Source organism: Schistocerca cancellata, chromosome 6 (assembly GCF_023864275.1).
Source record: "Schistocerca cancellata isolate TAMUIC-IGC-003103 chromosome 6, iqSchCanc2.1, whole genome shotgun sequence".
NCBI lineage: Eukaryota > Metazoa > Arthropoda > Insecta > Orthoptera > Acrididae > Schistocerca > Schistocerca cancellata.
The window spans coordinates 482,784,891-482,806,266 of record NC_064631.1 but is presented as its reverse complement, the minus strand read 5'-3'; the positions used below and the strand labels follow the sequence as shown (position 1 = coordinate 482,806,266).

The 21,376-nt window shown below is 37.8% G+C and overlaps 1 protein-coding gene across 2 annotated transcripts in view; it reads right to left on the bottom strand.

The window, feature by feature from the left end:
- LOC126190700 (2',5'-phosphodiesterase 12-like) overlaps positions 1-21,376 on the bottom strand; it is a 152,367-nt gene that overhangs the window by 25,615 nt on the left and 105,376 nt on the right. For both annotated transcript variants that reach the window (XM_049931165.1, XM_049931166.1), the window contains 2 exons: positions 13,402-13,522; positions 3,995-4,146 (listed from right to left, as the gene is read on the bottom strand). In XM_049931165.1, coding sequence (XP_049787122.1) covers positions 3,995-4,146; positions 13,402-13,522 — 273 coding nt within the window. The remainder of the gene's footprint in view (positions 1-3,994; positions 4,147-13,401; positions 13,523-21,376) is intronic.

The following is a 21,376-nucleotide window of genomic DNA, read 5'->3' as shown; positions in this document are numbered from 1 at the left end:
CTATATGGTGAGTTGCATCTTTTTCATAACATTGTTAAAGTTAGAACTTAAAGATCTGCAGTGTGGCAGACAGTTGAGTAATAAGTTTCAAAATAAAATATGTTTTGTAGACTTGTAAAAAATTTTCCTCGACATAAATTTCCACGTCATAAGTTTGCAGCTATGATTATGTATATGTCTGGACCTACATGTCTGTGTGAGCAACTTTTCTCTGCAGTCAAGAGAATGAAATCTACCCACAGAAACTCACTGACAGACTTCAATTTAAAAGCTTATCTTTCACTTAGCAGTGCTCAGAAAGTGTTAACAGACATTGATGCTTTAAAAGCAAAATAAGTAGTTCTCATTGACATGCATTGTTTCTATGTTTAATGTGCGAATAAAATAGTCATGAAATACATTTTGATTTTGATTTAAACTTTGACCAAAAATGACATTCATTATAAGGCTGCACCAATCACAACAAACATCATGTTTTGTACTAGGCTGTCCCAATTCTTTGCATCAATTAAATTAAATGTGAGATTCATATCATTGTCATTTATCATCAATGCAACAGTTTTAGGGAAAAAAATTGTATGAAATTCATTAATTAGGCATCATGGAACAATACATCTCCACTGGCAGCTTTAAAATAAATTTGTTGACAACGTTTCTCATGCTGAGCTGCCTTGTTCCAGTTCTTCTTTCCCTTCCCTCCTATCCCCTCCCATTATTCACTGTGAGCCAACTATTTGCTCACTGCTGCTATTTGTTCCAATTCTTTTTCACATCCCCTCCCCTGCCCTTTCCACATCATGAGCCAAATGGTTGTTGCTGGCACAAGCCAGCTTGCACAACCAGATGGGTTGGAGGACTTATGACGAAAATAGGGATTTACAAAGCATAAAGGTATGTGTACACTAACAAATACATTATAAAAGGCTCAGAACAATTACGAATATATGATGGAAATGAGAAAAATTATTTGCCCTGGCAGTGAATGGCTAGCTTTTAGGTAAAAAATGCACCCTTTTGAGAATGATGGACTTCGTTTTTGCAATGAGTAAATCCTAACTCTGAAGTGTGATCCTGTAAGATTTGGAAAATACCTATCTACAGCAAGCCATCATCTAAAAGAATGAGGGAGAATTATTTAATATTACACAGATACTACAATAAGCTTCACAGGTATATAATAAAACTTTTTAAATAAGATGGAGACTTCAAAAAAGGCTACCTGCAAATATACAACCTTATTTATTACATAAAAATACTGAAAAACTGTATTTGCAGGCTTAAGATGCATACACAATTCACTTATTTCAATGTTAAATCACAAAGTGGAACTAAGACCTCTTAGGATTAACACAACATAAAATCATCAGCATTTCGTTATGGTGCTTTACGAGCTGCCAAGGTACTGGACTCATATTCATGAAGACAGCAGTTCAGACTCTGTCTGGCTACCAAGATTTCGGTTTTCTATAGTATCTTTCAATTACTTACGCCAAATTTTGAGACAGTTTCTTTGAAAAGGACACAATCAATTTCCCTCGTCCATTTTTAATGATCTCATTATTGATGGGATGCTAAGCCCTAATCTTCCTTTCTTCCTTCCTTGCTTCAAGACAGGATGAAAAAACTTATTAATATATTCACATTTTGGAAGAAAAATTCTGAACTACAAAAATTACTTTTTATACAATTATATCACCTTTAATTGTTTAGATCAAAGACATTTGAAAATTCATAGGAATTTCATTAAATTATGAAGTGAATTGTGATACTTCATTAAGGAATTTCATGTATTAGGAAAATATGACAATTCTATCTATCTATCTATATCCGAATCCCGCTCCAGCTACTGCCGGGATTCGGATATAGATAGATATGACAATTAAAATGTAATAACTTCTCATTACATACATTCTTTATTGATGAATCTTGTACACTGGGTGCTCCACAGCTTGTATGTGTTGGAGAAAGGACATCTTGTTGTACATCACAAACTGCACTTAACAGTATTTATTTGTTTTCTTACTGCAACATAAGTGTCTGATATGGCCCGGAAGAATGGCTGAGTCAATTGACACTGCATTTCACACACAAGTGACAGAAGAAAATGTCTAGTTATTGTGTCTACACATATGTTAAAGAGATGGTCAGTTTCACTGTGTTTAGCATTTTACAGTTACCTAATAAGTTCAGGAAATAATCTGTATACTGCAGAGATTTGCACCATTTATAATAAAAATAAAGATTTTACACCTAACAAGTGCATCTATTGATGAAGGCATGCACAATTTATGTCACTGATAATCAACTATATGCCCGAATATTGGTCTGGCAAATAAACACTTTTGGTGCAGGTCATGGTGAACAACAAGATGTCATTTGTAATGCATGCTCCAGATCAACAAATAATTCACAAAATTCACTATTTTTTTTTAGTATGGCACAGCATGTTCTACAAAATGTGTGCCTTTTGCATGTATTAACCTTCTTATTTTTAAGAGGCTCAAAAAATATTTAAAATGACAATTACTGTGATTCCTTTAAATCAGCTCCTAGACTGTGAATTCCACAAGATCCGAATATTATCACAAAAAACGATATAAGATCACAGCATTTTCACTATGGGTTTCCAGACCTAAATTGAGTATAACTTAGAAAGTGTCCAAAGCATAAAGATTTTCTGAGAGGATTGTGATGCCAACCTCTGAATTATTATATACATTTTAAAATACAAGGTAAAGGAGAGGAAACCTCTTCTTTAAAAAATTCCAGGGGGCTACTCAATAACTAACAAATCTAGTCTGGAAACTGTCTCAATTTCCAGACACAATCAAATAGTCTTCAGACAAGTTCAGTATCAAGCATCTCAAGATCAGTACATTGTTACTGTTATCTTCAATAGCTGGCAACTGTTGTACTGGCTGTTATCCAGTCAGCTGCACTTTCAAATACGCACGCCACTAGTTATGCCATCATGTTTCCCAGAGCCACCACCACGGCATGAGAGACTTTCTACAAGCGATTATGGTGCTGTGAATTAGATTTGAGCATCCCCTCTCCAGAGCTCCAGCAGCAGATGTACTTAAGTTTGAACATTCATACACTGACTCTTTTTTGTGCGTTTGCCTGTTGAAAAACATTTATGGACTTTCATCGTCACCAATGTCTGAACAGACATTGTACTGAAGAGTCACAGATTTATAAATGTCTTGTATCTGTATATCTTTCTACATTCAAATTATGTTGCCCCTACAGCAACAAAATTATGTATTACTTTTACCATTTGATATTATATGTAAAATAAATTAATATCTGAATTCTCTGTTCATGAATGGTCTCTGTTCATCGCTCCTGTATCCACAAACAAACCACATAGTGTGCAAAGGAAGTCACAACTGCAACAACTGAAGTTATTTATTACATTTTTAGCTATTTAAAAGTTCTAAGCCCTGGTAGTACTAGTCACGAACTGGCTATCACAAAGTATAATAGTGCACAAACACTCACCCATTAAAAAGTCATTTTATTGTAGTCTGAATTTAAATTCTATCTACTAAAAGTAGGCTACATTATGGTAAAATGTGATAAAACTATACCTGTAGCAAGGATAAATCAATGGGAAACACGCACAGACACAGGATAAACAGAGCACTAAGATGAAATGCAAAAAACTGGAAATGAGTTCTTGATACCTTTCTCGTGTGTTTCACAGTAACAGGCATTATTAATTTATTCCTTTAACTTATGTCTCTGGGAACTGTACTTACATTATTAAAGAAGCATTTGCACATGTATCTTTAAAGAAATGAAAAATTTGTGGAAAACAAGAAGAGGTAGACTAAAGATTTTAGAAGACTTACTATAATGTCATCTTGCTCAGAAGATTCTATGGAATATTTTAATCATTTTCTTTCTATATCACAACAAGGTTATTAAGACAAAAATTTAGCCTTTCACAACATGTTAGGACTTCACTACCATTCATACATGATCTTACCTGCAAAATCTGTAAAGCGTCTTTCTGGTGAAATATATAATCTAAACAACCAATGAAGTCATGGGTATAATTTGTGAAGTCTGGTGTCCCATAAGCACTTCCAAAATTGAAACTGTGTGATAAATTTATGCCTTTTAAGTCTTTATTTTCTTCTGTAAAATAATAAAATGTGTTACTAATGAATAAGTATTGAATATGGGAAATAATTACTGATTACAGATATCAGAGCACGTATAATGAAAATTGACATTGGATTACTGTAACCACAGTTACCAATTAGACATCAAGTTTGAATTTTTTTTATAATAACCTCTACCTGCCAAATAACAGTTTCAAAGAATTATGTTGCTGTGCTTTTAATAAGCAGTTTGTAACTCAATTGGACAAAAATTATTGTGACTTTTCAGGCACACAAAGTACTCCTTTAAAAAATAACTTCATACATGTCTGCAGACTGTGAGTTATTAATGCTATGTGGTCTTCTTATACAAAGTGCAGTTACTTACAGATATGCACCATTCCCCGAAGTCTATATATTTCTGACTGAAAATGAAAGGGAGATTCAAATTTGATGTATGACCAAAAATGAACTAATTACAAACAGTATTTATAATCATAAAGCATCCAGTAATAAGGACTACCTTGTATTAGAAGTGAATGCAGGAGATTGGGAATTATATGTAATCACACTGTGAGACCATTTGTTTTTGTTTGAATGTCTCAAATTTATGTTCCACAGTAGGTAAAACATGTATTCCTCACAAAATACTATGATTTCACTTCTTATTCCCATTGAAATACCATAGAAAATTTAACTGCTGAGAGGGAAAAGACACCTACATCTAGACTCCAAAAGCCAACTTATGCTGTGTGATGGAGGGCACTTCCATTATCAGTCTTTTCTGTCCTTTCCTGTTCCATTCAGGAACAACAAGTGAGAAAAATGGTTATCAGCAAAGCTCTGTATGTCCTCTATCATTCCTGTTTCTTTCCCCATTGTGGTCATTCCATGAGATATGCTTGACTGTTCCTGGAACGCATACTCTCAAAATTTCAAAAATAAACCTGCCATGTACATTTTCCCTCTTGAAGCTTATTACACTGGAGTTTGCAGAGCTTCTCTGTAATGCTCTCGCAACAAATCAATTATCTCTTAATGAAATGTGCCACTTTTCACTGAATAATCTCTCTCTCTCTCTCTCTCTTCTATTTATCCCACTTTGTAAAGCTCCCAGATGACTACTGAACAATAGCCAAGAATTGGTTGAATGAATGTTTTGTAATCTACTTCTTTTGTGGATGAATTACATTTCCTTATGATTCTCCCAATGAATGATTCTCCCATTGAACCTCAGCCTGACATCTTCTTTACCTACTACTTGTTTTATGTGATCATTCCACTTTACGTCACTTTAAATGGTTACTCCTAAATATTTCAAGATAGTTACTGTTTCTAGTAATTTGTCACCAATTACCTCTTCACCTATTTACATGCAAAACATGCCATTTCTTTACATTCAGGGTTAACTGTCAGTCCCTCCGCTAATCATTGTTACAGTCCTCTAAGTGTGCAGCCTTCCTGTGACAAACAGCATCATTCGTGGATAGCCTCATGGTATGTCCAAACTCTCCCAGTCATTCAATATAATGTCAAACATTTCTCTGTGATGTGGTGCATGCTTACTCATTTTTTATATTAACAACAGCTAATTTATGTCAGTCATTCAGCAGGATACAAGCTTCATTCATGGGAATTTGATATGAACAGTTGTCACAAAATGTGCTATATTACACATTTTCCTATGGTAATATTAAATTTAACATTTAATAATTTAAAGATGTGGGATCTAATTCCATTACTATCCCGTATTCATGATTTATAGATATTCTGTGTTTTTCTATTTATTCATGATACATTTATTATACATTCTAATCATATCTAGTGGTTTAATATATGATTCACTTATTACTATCTATATCAAAAGTATATTGGGTGGCTCTACTGCGATGGACAAATAACACACAAAAAGAGTAACATATGTCACCTGTCTGACTCTTCCACCAACAAGCCCTGCCATATTGATCCCATTCTAGAAGTCCAACAATCTCCAATGCTTACTCAAATCCTTAGACCCATCCCAGAAACTTTCCACTGAATCCATCTCCCTTCTCATCTCAATGACCACTGCACACACACACCTTCTACAATTTTCCCAAAATTCATAAAACTAACAATGCTGGTCATCACATTGTAGCTGGTTACTGTACTCCTGAAAGAATATCCATAATATCCATCCTCATCGACCAACACCTCATACTAATTGCTAATAAAAATATGAACCACATTCTTCTTCAACACTTGACCATCTCCACCCCATTACCACATGGATCCCTACTTGTCACCAATGATGCCACGTACCTGTACACCAATATTACCCATGTCCACTGTCTTGCTGCTGCCGAACACTATCTACCTCTACCAACCCCCTTCAGACTCCAAATCCACCACCTGATGCCTTATACATCATACAAATTGCATCTTCACACCTAACTACTTCTCCTTTGAGTGGAAGATTTATATGCAAATCTGTGGTATGGCTAACGTCACCTGCATGGCATCCTCCTATGCCAGCCACTGTCTGATTCAGGTATACTGATGATATTTTCATGATCTGGGCCCTTGGCAACACACATTATCCTCATTCCTCCCCATCTAAAACACCTTATCTTTCATTTGCTTTCTCTGATCCTCCTCCGCCCATGTTACCTGTGCAAAAAAAGATCTCCACCCCTCTTGATTGCTCCATCCCTACATCTGTCCAGATCAAGATCACTGTCCATCAAGAGTATGAGCATTTTGGTAGCTGTCATCCTTCCACTAAAAAAAAATGCTCCCACATAGTCTGGTCAACCTTAGACACCTTATCTGCAATCAGAAGAAAAAATTCTGGTCCATCTCTATGACACTCTACTTCCTGCCACTTACCAGATGGGACATATCTCAGTGGAAGGCCCAGTTGCAAGACCTGCCTGATTCATACACCCAGCCCATCCTACTCCAGTCCTGTCACAAGCTGTTCCCACTCCATTACAGGAAGGGCCCCCTGTGAAACCAGCGATGTCATATACCAGCTCTGCTCGAATTTATGCACAGCATTTTATGTGGGCATGACCATGAATCAACTGTCCACCAGAATGAATGGCCACCACCAAATTGTGACCAAGAGCATGCTGAGCACAACATGCTCTATAACAATAGTTGCTTCACAGCCATGCCTTCTGGATCCTCCTCCCCCCCCCCCCTTCCCCGAACCCTCCCCCCCTGCTTTTCTGATCTATGCAGATGTGAGTCACCCTTGCAACCCACTCTTCATTAATGAAATCCTCCAGGCCTAACTCTTCACTAACCCTCTGCACCCATTCCATCTTCTCAACAGTATCTCTTTCCTCACTCTGTCACCCCCTTCCAGTCTACTTCCCCACATCATTGTCATCATCACTGTGCACTGCACAAACTCACCAGCTCCAATGCCAATGTGTAACATTCCTGTCCCGTGTACCTAGTGCCTCTCCCTACCGCATGCCTATCTTGCACACATGCTGCCTCCCTCTGAGCTGTCAATCACCCTTCCCCAACCTTCTTACCCACTCTCCACCTCTTTTCTCCCTCTCACCTACTTCATCAGATACAGCCCCACACCCCACAGTACCAGAGATCAGAAACAGAGTGAGTATGAGTCTAGTGTTAAGGGTTGCACACACCAGTGAGTCAGTGATATAGCAGCTTCCTTCATTCCTAATACAATTATGTAAGTATGATGGGTCTGAAACCAGCAGCACTGCGGTTTCTTCCTACTTGTCGACTTGTTCTCTCTTACTAAAGCATGTTGGAGTGCAAGAGTAGTCAAGATTTAATACGGAAGTTGAGTGCATGAACTTCCTATTGTAAAGTAGCACTGACGAGCCAAAAATGAGTGATTGTCAGGATCAGATGGCCTCATGAAGCTGTGTTTTATGAGACTGTGGAAGGCATAAGACATATATTAAGTGGTATAGTGTATACAATTGCAAATGTGCTCATAAGAGGAATGTGCTCACATGAGGAAGAGTGAAGTTCAATGCTATAACCCACAGTTTAAATGAAAAATTAACAAAGCTCATCTGATGCCAACAAAATAGTAATTTGGAAAATATTTCGAGTAGATTTCCCCACCATGTTATAGTTCTGGGTGGAGATTTTAATTTGCCGGATATAGACTGGGAGACTCAGACGTTCATAACGGGTGGCAAGGACAAAGAATCCAGTGAAATTTTTTTAAGTGCTTTATCTGAAAACTACCTTGAGCAGTTAAACAGAGAACCGACTCGTGGCGATAACATATTAGACCTTCTGGTGACAAACAGACCCGAACTATTTGAAAAAGTTAACGCAGAACAGGGAATCAGTGATCATAAAGCGGTTACGGCATCGATGATTTCAGCCGTAAATAGGAATATTAAAAAGGGTAGGAAGATTTTTCTGTTTAGAAAAAGTGACAAAAAGCAGATTACAGAGTACCTGACGGCTCAACACAAAAGTTTTGTCTCAAGTACAGATAGTGTTGAGGATCAGTGGACAAAGTTCAAAACCATCGTACAATACGCGTTAGATGAGTATGTGCCAAGCAAGATCGTAAGAGATGGAAAAGAGCCACCGTGGTTCAACAACCGAGTTAGAAAACTGCTGCGGAAGCAAAGGGAACTTCACAGCAAACATAAACATAGCCAAAGCCTTGCAGACAAATAAAAATTACGCGAAGCGAAATGTAGTGTGAAGAGAGCTATGCGAGAGGCGTTCAATGAATTCGAAAGTAAAGTTCTATGTACTGACTTGGCAGAAAATCCTAAGAAATTTTGGTCTTATGTCAAAGCGGTAGGTGGATCAAAACAAAATGTCCAGACACTCTGTGACCAAAATGGTACTGAAACAGAGGATGACAGACTAAAGGCCGAAATACTAAATGTCTTTTTCCAAAGTTGTTTCACAGAGGAAGATTGCACTGTAGTTCCTTCTCTAGATTGTCGCACAGATGACAAAATGGTAGATATCGAAATAGACGACAGAGGGATAGAGAAACAATTAAAATCGCTCAAAAGAGGAAAGGCCTCTGGACCTGATGGGATACCAGTTCAATTTTACACAGAGTACGCGAAGGAACTTGCCCCCCTTCTTGCAGCGGTGTACCGTAGGTCTCTAGAAGAGCGTAGCGTTCCAAAGGATTGGAAAAGGGCACAGGTCATCCCCATTTTCAAGAAGGGACGTCGAACAGATGTGCAGAACTATAGACCTATATCTCTAACGTCGATCAGTTGTAGAATTTTGGAACACGTATTGTGTTCGAGTATAATGACTTTTCCGGAGACTAGAAATCTACTCTGTAGGAATCAGCATGGGTTTAGAAAAAGACGGTCATGTGAAACCCAGCTCGCGGTATTCGTCCACGAGACTCAGAGGGCCATAGACACGGATTCACAGGTAGATGCCGTGTTTCTTGACTTCCGCAAGGCGTTCGATACAGTTCCCCACAGTCGTTTATTGAACAAAGTAAGAGCATATGGACTATCAGACCAATTGTGTGATTGGATTGAGGAGTTCCTAGATAACAGGACGCAGCATGTTATTCTCAATGGAGAGAAGTCTTCCGAAGTAAGAGTAATTTCAGGTGTGCCGCAGGGGAGTGTCATAGGACCGTTGCTATTCACAATATACATAAATGACCTGGTGGATGACATCGGAAGTTCACTGAGGCTTTTTGCAGATGATGCTGTGGTGTATCGAGAGGTTGTAACAATGGAAAATTGTATTGAAATGCAGGAGGATCTGCAGCGAATTGACGCATGGTGCAGGGAATGGCAACTGAATCTCAATGTAGACAAGTGTAATGTGCTGCGAATACACAGAAAGATAGATCCTTTATCATTTAGCTACAAAATAGCAGGTCAGCAACTGGAAGCAGTTAATACCATAAATTATCTGGGAGTACGCATTAGGAGTGATTTAAAATGGAATGATCATATAATGTTGATTGTCGGTAAAGGAGATGCCAGACTGAGATTCATTGGAAGAATCCTAAGGAAATGCAATCCGAAAACAAAGGAAGTAGGTTACAGTACGCTTGTTCGCCCACTGCTTGAATACTGCTTAGCAGTGTGGGATCCATACCAGATAGGGTTGATACAAGACATAGAGAAGATCCAACGGAGAGCAGCGCGCTTCGTTACAGGATCATTTAGTAATCGCGAAAGCGTTACGGAGATGATAGATAAACTCCAGTGGAAGACTCTGCAGGAGAGACGCTCAGTAGCTCGGTACGGGCTTTTGTCAAAGTTTCGAGAACATACCTTCACCGAAGAGTCAAGCAGTATATTGCTCCCTCCTACGTATATCTCGCGAAGAGACCATGAGGATAAAATCAGAGAGATTAGAGCCCACACAGAGGCATACCGACAATCCTTCTTTCCACGAACAATACGAGACTGGAATAGAAGGGAGAACCGATAGAGGTACTGAAGGTACCCTCCGCCACACACCGTCAGGCGGCTTGCGGAGTATGGATGTAGATGTAGATGTAGATGTAGATTTATTCAACCTCCACTATGAGAAAACATACTGTGCTGCATTAAACAAAAATATGGCACAGAACATCACTGTCTTTTTCAAAAACTACTGTATATTTATTTTAGTAATTAATCACAATTTACAGACTAGACTTCGTCCTTATGTCCTGCTTTCTAGTACTGTTGTCATTGACTCAGTATTATGTCAAAAATGCTTTATGCAAATGCAATTCTTAGACATTCTCGGGATATAGAGTAATTATTAAAATAAATTTACAGCAATTTTCAAAAAAGTTTTATATACATACATATACCCGATGTCTCTCGAAAGAGTTGTCAGCCATTGTCGGTGTTTTGGTAGATATCTGCAATTTTGTTTTTGCAATGTGTAGTTTGAGTCAGCACAAACAAATACTGCTCATTATGTCTTTCATGCGACATCCAGCATTGACAAAAAGCTTTGTTTTGTTTCCCCATTACAATAAATAAATAAATATTAAATTAAATTTAAAGCGAAATTTTATGTGCCCATCTAGTCCTAAGTCAGTCTAGTGCAATATTTGTTTTGTCAGTACATATTAAAAGGAACAATAAAACATGATAAAACACCAACAGTGACTCTCGTGCCACCCTCGCCCGTGTTGACGGCTACCGCCACGCAGCAGCACTACTCAGTCACTGATGTAGTACTGATTATTCATTATGGTTTCATGTTCCCATTAATACATATTAATAAAACAATATGACTCTAGACTAATTTGGGACCGCTCTATCGAAATGCAATGTGAGTTTTCACTTTAAAAATATTTTCTTTTGTAATGAGAAACAAATTGTTACTTTCCACTGACGCTGGGCTTCTCATGAAAGACACGGTGACCAGTATTTGTTTGGACTGAGTACAGCTCTACATTGCAAAACTGAAATTACAAATACCTGCTGAAATACCAGAGAAAACATGACTGACAACTTAAGAGGGACACCCACCCTCATACCTATGCCTACACCTATACCTTCACATACATACACATATACATACATACATAAATACTGTCTGTGGGATTGTGTGTGTTCTTGTGCTAGAAAAAGAGCAAGGGCTTGAAAGCTAGTGTGAGTACTTCTTCTGTTATGTGTGTCTATGCTCTGCACATCAGTCCCAAAGCTGCACCTAACAGCCCTATCCTGACTGCACCATACCCCTGCACACTACCACAGGCATCACAGCATCTTCCTCCACCTCTAATCTACTATAACTACCTCTCCCCATACCATGTCTCCTCCTCACACCCATCATGTCTCCTCCTTACCCCCACCAGCCATCCCGAAGGATTGCTGTACACATCAGATGCAAGCACAGTTGGGTCTCGTGTGTGTGTGTGTGGGGGGGGGGGGGGGGGGGGGGGGGCACTCACTTCTGTGAGTGTGTATGTTTTCTTCTTTGTTAGAAGAGATTTGTCGAAAAGCATATAAGTAAGCATTTTAGCAGTCTTTTTGATTGTGCTTCCTCTATGTGGTCAATATCTTTTTTTTATTTGGATGCATATGCAGCAACAGTGGTGTGGGTCCTCAGTTATACTAGTGAACTAGTGTATTTGCTCTCCTTTCTACACTGGTATAGTCCACTAATACCCGAAAACAGACCCAGTTTCCAATTAAATGGGCAGCAGCGGAGATGGGTGAGTCGAGTCTCTGAGAGTATGGAGACTGAAAGTTTTGATATGTCATTGTAGGACCCACTGGCAAGTATAAAGTAAGAACACAAGTACACAGAGCTCATTTCTGATCTTTACAGAGTCTCTGCAGAACTACAGTCCTGGCATTGTGTATTCAGATGGCTAAATGTAGAGTGCTCTGTCTATCTCTCTCATCTGCCCCCCTCCCCCCCTCAAAGATTTGTCCAAAAGGCAGTGAAGTTCTCATCCTTTTTCGTGTGCCTGTTGATGACTCAATGCCTCATCTATTCAGTGAGTTGTTGTTACCTCCATTCCTAAATTATTTACTTTCTGCAGTGACTTTCCAAACTATATCAATGCGCTATTTGTTGCGGCATGTAAGTGCGTGACTGCTTCCGATCTTGGCCTATGCCTTTAACTTGAGACAAGTCTTGCCATAATTGATCAATTTGGTCATTATAGGTGGCCTGACACAAAAGAAATGGAAAATGCAGCAAATTTGTGCACTTACCAAATTTATTCAATTAGTGATGATCATTTTCAAAGTAGGACCCAATTTGACCAAACATGCGTCTGCATACATACCACCTATTGCTCAAAATACTTCCGCATTTTTTAAAATGCCTTTTTGCCAGGAAATGACACTGACCATGTGTGCGTTAGTTTTTTTCCTACATCTGAAAGACTGTGTCCCAAAGCTTAGCCTACTTTTAAAATTACTTTAAATGTGCCTGTCTGCTGTTCATTACTTCCTCTATGTGGTAAGTAGCAATATATCCTATTCCTTATTCAAAATTTTCCTTCATCTAATTCATATTGTTATTGTTATTCAATCGTGGCTTTTCCATTGTTAGATTTTACATTGACAAGCACAAAACGCAGTTAAGTCTTTGAAAATATTTCTTTATCTTGGAAAGGAGTCATATCTCTCCTAGTTCATAGTTTACTAGTGCCATAGATCAAGAAGTAAAGAACGACTGTCATTGCCATCTTCATAAATAACAATAAACACAGCACTATCATGTACACACACACACACACACACACACACACACACACACACAAAAATTACAAATCAGCATTCATCCAAATATTTGATACTCATGACTCGTACTCATGACACGAATAAATGATGTTTACCTTCTGACCAGCAAGGATGATTTTCCCCTATAGACTGGTTAACCATCAGTTCATACACACAGCTGTCAGGTGTACTGTTGAAATCACCACACAAAATTGTAGCAATTTTCTTTTCTGGCATCTGTCAAAAGAGGAATGAAAACAGTTCTGTTATTAATAAAAATAACTTTATTAATAATACTGATCCTTTGACAGCTGCTGATATGTTAAAATGCAGTGCCATACCTTTCTCTAGGGCAGTGGATGTCTTAATGTGTGCTAGACTGCCTCTCTTGCAGTACCAAGTAATCCTGCTTGGTCTCTGAGTGTTATGTTATTTTTTGTTTCTAGTGTTTAGAGGTGGTGTCACTCTTACCTCACATCTTAACATGCGCTGCCATACCTGCCACATTCGTCCTGTAGCTCTTCAGAGTTTATATTGTTTAGTTGGTATGTCTATGAACAGTTGCTATTTTTTTATTAAAATTTGTGATGACTCTTCTACAGAATTTTGAAGTAACTGTCCTGTACTGTGGACATCAGCAAGTACACTACACCATTCTATTAGTCCTATAACAGATTTAGTTCATATTTCTTCACATTCAAAGAGCCAGAAAGAGATGGTGACATTCTTGGGAAAGTAGTGTGCTTTATTCTCACATCAGGTTGAGGAAAAAGCAATTTTCACCTACCTATGCATCCATTTGACAATTTGACTTCAGTACACAAGTGTCAACAAGGTAATGGTAATCTTTCATGATATACCCAATACAAGACTTCACAATATTTATAGTAAAAGAATTTAATTTTATTCATGCTTACTTACTTACTTATTGGTCAGCAGTACAGTCCTTGTAAAACCTCAGCCTGTTTGTCACCTGCCTCCATTCTTCTCTGTCCAGCACTTTCCTTCTGCAGTTCCTGACTCCCATTGCTTTGGAATCCTCTCCATATCTCCAGTCCACCTTTTCCAGGGTCTTCTTCTTCTTCTTCTCCTTCTTCCTTTGGGTTTTTCTATAAACACTTCCTCAACACTTTGAATTTCTGGCATTCTCTGAACACGTCCAACGCAAGTTAATCTTCTTTGCTTAATTTTCACTGCAATATTCATTTGTCCAAAACAAATCTGTACTTCTGCAATTGTCCTTATTCTCCAGCTTCCTTCCTCTTTTACCACCCCAAATATCTTTCTCAAAATCTTCCTTTGCCATCTAAAAAACCAACCATCCTCTTTTGTGGTCATCACCGAGCCTTCCCATCCATACATTACTATAGATCTTTGGTACTCTTTCCCACTTATTTCCATTAAAGTCTCTCCTCTATCCCCACCAGGATCTCCCATTATCATATTTTACTTATATTAACTTAAGAGTCCTAACTTCTGTACTGCTCCTTCCAATGCTGCTTAATTATCCTTCAAGACCCTGATATTCCTTGCAATTAATGCTTTGTCATCACAGCATATGCCAACCACATGGTACAGCCAAGTTAGATATTGTTCCTCCTGGGTTTGTTGACATGTGCCACCTCTAGTTCTCAGTTAAAGAGTGCCACACTGATCACATCTCCTGCTGGAGCCCCCTCTCCACATGGAACTCTCCTGACAAATCTTGCTCTATCCCGACCTTGCATATTGTTGCTTTCATGGACATTTTGGCCAACCTCACTAACTTTAGCAGGATTTTAAAATGCTTCACACTGTGGAGAATCTTATTCTTGTCTAGGCTCACATATGCTTGCTTAAAATTAATGTACAACTGATGCAGTTGCTTGCCATATTCAAAGAAATTCTCTAACACTTGTCTCAAAAAATCTGGTCTATTATGAATCTATGTCTCCTAAATCTAGCCTGAGAATCCCCCAATATGTTTTCATATCTGGTAAAGAGTAATACCATGGTAATTGCTGCACTCTGCCTTATAATCTTTTTTACATAATGGGCAGATTATTCCCATGCTCCAATGCTTAGGCATTTCTTCCTTTATCCATAGTTGCTTTATTAATTCATTAACAGCTGTCTCCATCTTCTTTCCCCTAAATGTTAATAATTCAGCCACTATGCCATCTTCTTCTGCTGCTTTATTATTCTTAAAGCTTTTAATTACATTCTTCACTTCTTCTACGTCTGGTGGTTTGACTTCCTGCTCTTCCACTTCTGATTCTAATTTCAACTCCAACGTCAGTTCCTCTTCTTCCTCCTTTGTTTCCTTTGTAGTTTCCTCACCCCTTTCTATCAAGTAACTCAGCAAAATACACCTGCCATCTTCCCAAAGCTTTGATTTTATCTCCAATTAGGTTTCCATCTTTGTTCTGGTAGAAGACTGTTCTTGGTTGGAATCCACTCTCCATTTCTCTAGACCTTTCACAGAACTTTTGTACCTCATTATTATCCCTTATTTTATCCAACTGCACTGCCTTCCTCCTTTCATACTGCCTTTTCTTCGTCCTACATAACTTATCTGCTCTTCTCCTCTTCCTCCACCAGTACTGTTTATCTTTGCAGCATTCTTTGTCTCACTTCATTTCTCTCGGATTACCAGTGAACATTCCTCGTCAAAATAGTGAGCAATCCTCATCAAACCACTTCATTGCCCTTCTCAGTGCTTTTTCTGAGCCCACACCAATGGCTGTTTTCAGAAGCCCACCATATAGTTTCCACATCCCTTTCCTTCCATGTGCTCTTCTTATCTTGATAATCTTTTCTAATTTTTTTTTTTTTTTTTTTTTTTTTTTTTTTGTGACTTTCTATATCATGTTTCACTTTTCCCCTACTTGTTTTGTTTCTCACCGTCCCAACAGCAATACTTTTGAATCTCTTCCCAACAGCAATGTGAAGTGAGCAAAGAGTGTGATTGACATACTTAAAAGCTTTTGGAGTCATGCTATGGAAAACTGGGGCTGCAATTCAAGGATATGTACACTACCTCCAAACATTTTATGCTTCCATAAAAATTCAAACAAACATTTTTCTTTTCCTACAATTTTTCAGAAGCAACATTCTTGTCACCAAAAATAATCCTACCTGAATATCATAGTTTTGCACAATGGCTGTAACCAGTGTTGTACTGATTGAAAGCATGTGTTGATTACAATGCAAAAAACTGAACTGGTTATTAAATGAGTTAGTGATTTTATTAATTCATTTCTGAATTCTATAAGTAATCTAGACACCAAGTTATTCTAGTCACTGCAGGATTTCACTTTGAGCTTTGAGATAATTTTCAGGAAATCACATGCATTTCCAATTCTTTTTACTGATGGTACTGAATCATCCATTTCTTCTCTGCAGGCCTTACTTAAATGTTCCACTAAAGTCTCACTTTGGCTTACTCAGCAACACCCCATTTTCTCTTATTTCTACATTACTGGAACCTGCATACTGTTTTTTCTCACATTTTGTTATTTACTACACTTCAGGTTGTTCCCAGGACACTATCGGATTCACTTATTGCATCAGCATATTACTTTGCTTGTTGATTTTTTTTATATTCCCTATAAATTTTTCAGCAGGTTTTGTATGTTGGTAGAAAGTACTTAAGTTTGGTGACCCTGAACAGCAAGTACAGAACCTTCATATCTTTCTTTCATTTGATCTTTTTGGAGGAAATTTAACATTCTGCTAATTGTCATCTTAAAATTTTTCTCATTTGAAATGCCTACTTAAAGCAGTGGTTAAATATTTCGTACAAATATTTGCATTTTTCACTACATAATCTGTTTTGTACACCTGTTGGATGTCTATTATAATCAATTTTTATTTTCTAACTCCTGTAAGTTATAACTATTGGCAAACTTTCTTAAGTTTTGACTGAAAATTTCTTAGGAACAATTTACTGTGATTGTGCACACACAGTTATTTGATAAACTTCAAGTAACTGCTCCAACAAACAGATGTCTTAGCTCTGAAGTCTACCCGTGTATGAATAATTGTGCTAGTCGATTAACAGAAAACGTTGGACATTTTGGGTCCTTCAACATTTCTACTGTAAGTTACATACAAGCAGAAAAATTAAGCATAATAGTCAGAATCCCAGAAATAATTAGAAAAGGATGAGGGAGCCTGCTTCGATAACTCAGATGCAGAGAGTCAGTCTACCTTCCATGCTTAAGAAGTTATTTGCAACTTAATACATTCTTCATGGAGGTGTGTTCTGTCTATGTAACTAAATGAAAGGCAATTTGCTTTTCGTCATATGTGTTTTGCTTCTTTTATTTGAGAAGCATCTTCTGTGGCCTGGAATACATGCCTTTTTTATACACATAATAAATGTATTACGTAGTAGTTACAATATGTTACTATATTACACTTTGTCATGTTTTTCTCTTCTTTTTCAGCTTCAAAACAACTTTTGTAGCATAAATACTGTGATGTTAAATCACTGTTTGCTGTTATTTATGATTTCCAGTGTTGTTAGTCCATATGTGTGGCCCTGGAGATGCATTCATTTGGTCCTCATGTTCCAGCTGGCTGATTTCCGACATTAAAATTCTACAACTTTGTCCACAAAATTTTTCTACACTTACCTTTTGCTTATTGCACATGGTCTCCTTCAAAATACTCTCCTCCTCAACTGATACTCTGCTCCCACAGCCTTTTCCGCTCTCAGGAGCAGTCTTGGTATGCCTCTTTCGGGATCACGCAAAGTGCCGTCTGCGAATTTTATTTTATCTCGTATGTGGTCGCAAATCTTCATCCTTGCAACAAAGTCTTCAACTTTGGAAATAAAGGTAAGTCCACAGGGGCCAAGTCCAGAGAGTATGGAGGACGAGGCTGCACAGTGATTTCATTTTTCGTGCAATAGCCAAGCACCAGCAGGGATGAATGTGTGTGTGTGTGTGGGCGTGCATGTGTGTTATCATGATCCAAGAGCCATGAATTGTCTCACCACATTTCAGGCCGTTTCCTTTTCGCATTTTCTCACAGGTGTCACAACACATCCCACTACTACCATTGATTAACAGTCTGTCCCTGTGTCACGAATTCATGATGAACTAATCCTTCAAGGTCAAACAAACCTATCAGTGTGGCATTGACATTTGACCTGACCTGACACACTTTTTTTTTTGTCTCTTGACAACCTTTCCCAACCCATTGCAAAGACTGAACCTTGGTCTCAACATCATAATCGTAGACTCATATCTCATCACCAGTTACGATTCTCTTAAGGAACATCTCATTCACATTTGCACAATCCAAAAGCTCTTCACAGGCAGTGAGATGAAGGTCTTTCTGCTCTTGACTCTTGAGCAGTGGGATGAACTTGGTGGCAACACGATGCATTCCAAGATGCAGTGTCAGGATTTCACGACATGATCCAACTGAAATATTACATTCTTCTGCAATCTCTTGGACAATCAGTCTTCAATTGACACGTACAATTTCATTGACATTGCTAACATGAGCATTGTTGGTAGACATCGAAGGGCGTCCTAAACAAGGGTGATCTTTAACTTCTGTCCGGCCATTTTTAAACCATTTGAATCAGTCATAACACTGACGACGGCTTAAGTACTCATGACCTTAGACTTCTTGCATCATTTGGTATGCTTCTATAAAGGTTTTCTTGAGTTTCATGAAAATTTAATACAGACGTTGTCTTTGTAACTTATTTAAATCACTTGACCCATAAAAGAAACTTTTTGTTTCCTGTTCTGTAGATATAGCTTAAACCACTCATGTGCTATTCCACTTATACCATAGAATTGTAATTTCTGTACCATAATGTCCTGGTTCACACAATCACATGCTTTGGACAAGTCACAGAAAATTCCTATCGGTGACATTTTACTATTTAAAGACTCTATTGTGTGGACAGTGTAATTGTATATTGCTGTCTCAGTGGAACAGCATTTCTGAAATCTGAACTGTGATTAACTAAGTATCCCATTACTGTTGAGATGGCTAACCACTCTTGAGTACATTATTTTCTCGAGGATTTTTGAAAATACTGTAAGCAAGGATACAATAATTATTGACATCTGTGGTGTCCCCCTTTTTGTAGAGAGCAGACAATGGCATATTTTAAACTGTCTGCGAAAATACCTTGAGTTAGTAATGCATTACATATGTGACTCAGAACATCAACTGTAATTGCTCCACATTGTTTTAATATCTTATTAGAGATGTCATCTACCCCAACAGAACATTTATTTTTCAAAGATTTAATAATTTTACTTATTTCACAAGAGGTTGTCAGGTGAAACTTAATCTGACTAAAATTTTTCATAAGTGGCTCTTCCATGTACTGCCTGGCTTTTTCCGTTGAACTATTGTAACCAATTTTTTTCCTACACTTAAGAAATGGTTGTTAACTACATTAGCTACTTGTGTACTGTTGGTTAGGATGATCTCATTCTCTTTAATGGTAATACTACCTACCCCAGTGGTTACTTTTCCTGTCTCCCTTCTAACAACATTCCATACTGGTTTTATTTTATTGTGAGAGTAGTTAATTTCTTCTCTAACAGACGTATTTCTTCGATTTCCTTAGAACTTTTCTCAGTGTGTTACAATAATTTTTATAGTTGGAAACTACTTCTGGATCTTTACTAGTTCTTGCTGTCTCATACAGTTTTCTTTTTCTTTCTGAAGACACTTTAATACCCGTAGTAATCGAAGGTTTCTTTGAAAAGTGTGTGGTGTTACATTTAGTAATTTTCTTTGGGAAACAATGCTCAAAAAGGGATATAAATTTATCAAGAAATATGTTGCATTTATCGTTAGCATTTGGCTAATCATATTCATCTCCCCAATTAACCGTTCTTAAACTTTCTGTGAAGTGTTCTATAGATAACGGGTTGAGCAACCTCACAGTTTTACTTAATGGTCTCTGAATTGTACACCCTGTTAGGTTTTGTAAGTTAATCAGTTGTGCATCATGTACGATTTACCAAAGGGAAATCATGTATTTGTTTTACATCCTCTTTCTGTACAAATACATTATCTATTAGAGTGCTACTGTCTTGAGCTACACGAGTAGGGAATTTGATCACTGATTCTAAGTTATATGTTGTTAATAGTACTTTCAGTTCACTTTTCTTATCAGAATTACTTGGAAAGTTTACATTGAAATCACTAAAGATTAATAACTACTTCTTTTTGTCTGACATACAGCATAATAGAGAGTCAAACTTTTTTAAGAATAGCTCCCAGTCTCCTAATGAGGACCTGCACACTGTTGTTAATATCAATACTACATTATCTAGCTGAAGTTCACATGCACAAAACTCAAAGTGCTGATCAAAACAAAATTTGCTTGCTTCTACAGTTTTGTATTTATACCCTTGTTTTATGAAAATGGCAACTCCTCCTTTATCCATCCTAGATCTACATGTGTATGATGCTAAATTATACCCATTTATGCTGACACTATCCACCCCCACAGTTACATGGTGTTCAGACAGACAGAGCATAACAATCTCATTTTTATTTTTGAGATCATCCAAACACACTAATAGCTCATCTATTTTATTTTTTATTCCCCTGATACTTTGATGAAGTAAGTCGATACTGCCCTTAGCTTTGCCCATATATACTGTACATGAAGTTTCTTTTATTCAATTTATAATGATTGTTGTCTGTCTGGACTTTGACTTTAACCTAAAAAACCTGTCTGCCTGGACCCATTAACCACAGGGATCACCCCTTGTGTGATTGTGGCTCGCCTTACAGTTTCTGCTAATAGAGAAGCTAACTTAGTTTTCCCCTTCTTATTGAGGTGCAGGTCATGTGTAGTGTATCTTCACCTACCAATAGCATTAACTGGAACAACACTTATGTGAGATTTTGCCAGTGTCTGGTGCATCCTGTTCAGCTCAGTATTAACATGCCCTACAGCAGTGTTTACCCAGGGCTGATCATGGCGCTGAAAGACCTCCACGAACCCCACATTTGTGTGCCCAGTTTCTGCTCCTATTTTATCCAGGTCATTCCTAACACTGTCTCTTGGATTCATAGGCAGGCTGTTTCCTGCTCCGCCAACTATAATTACCTGAT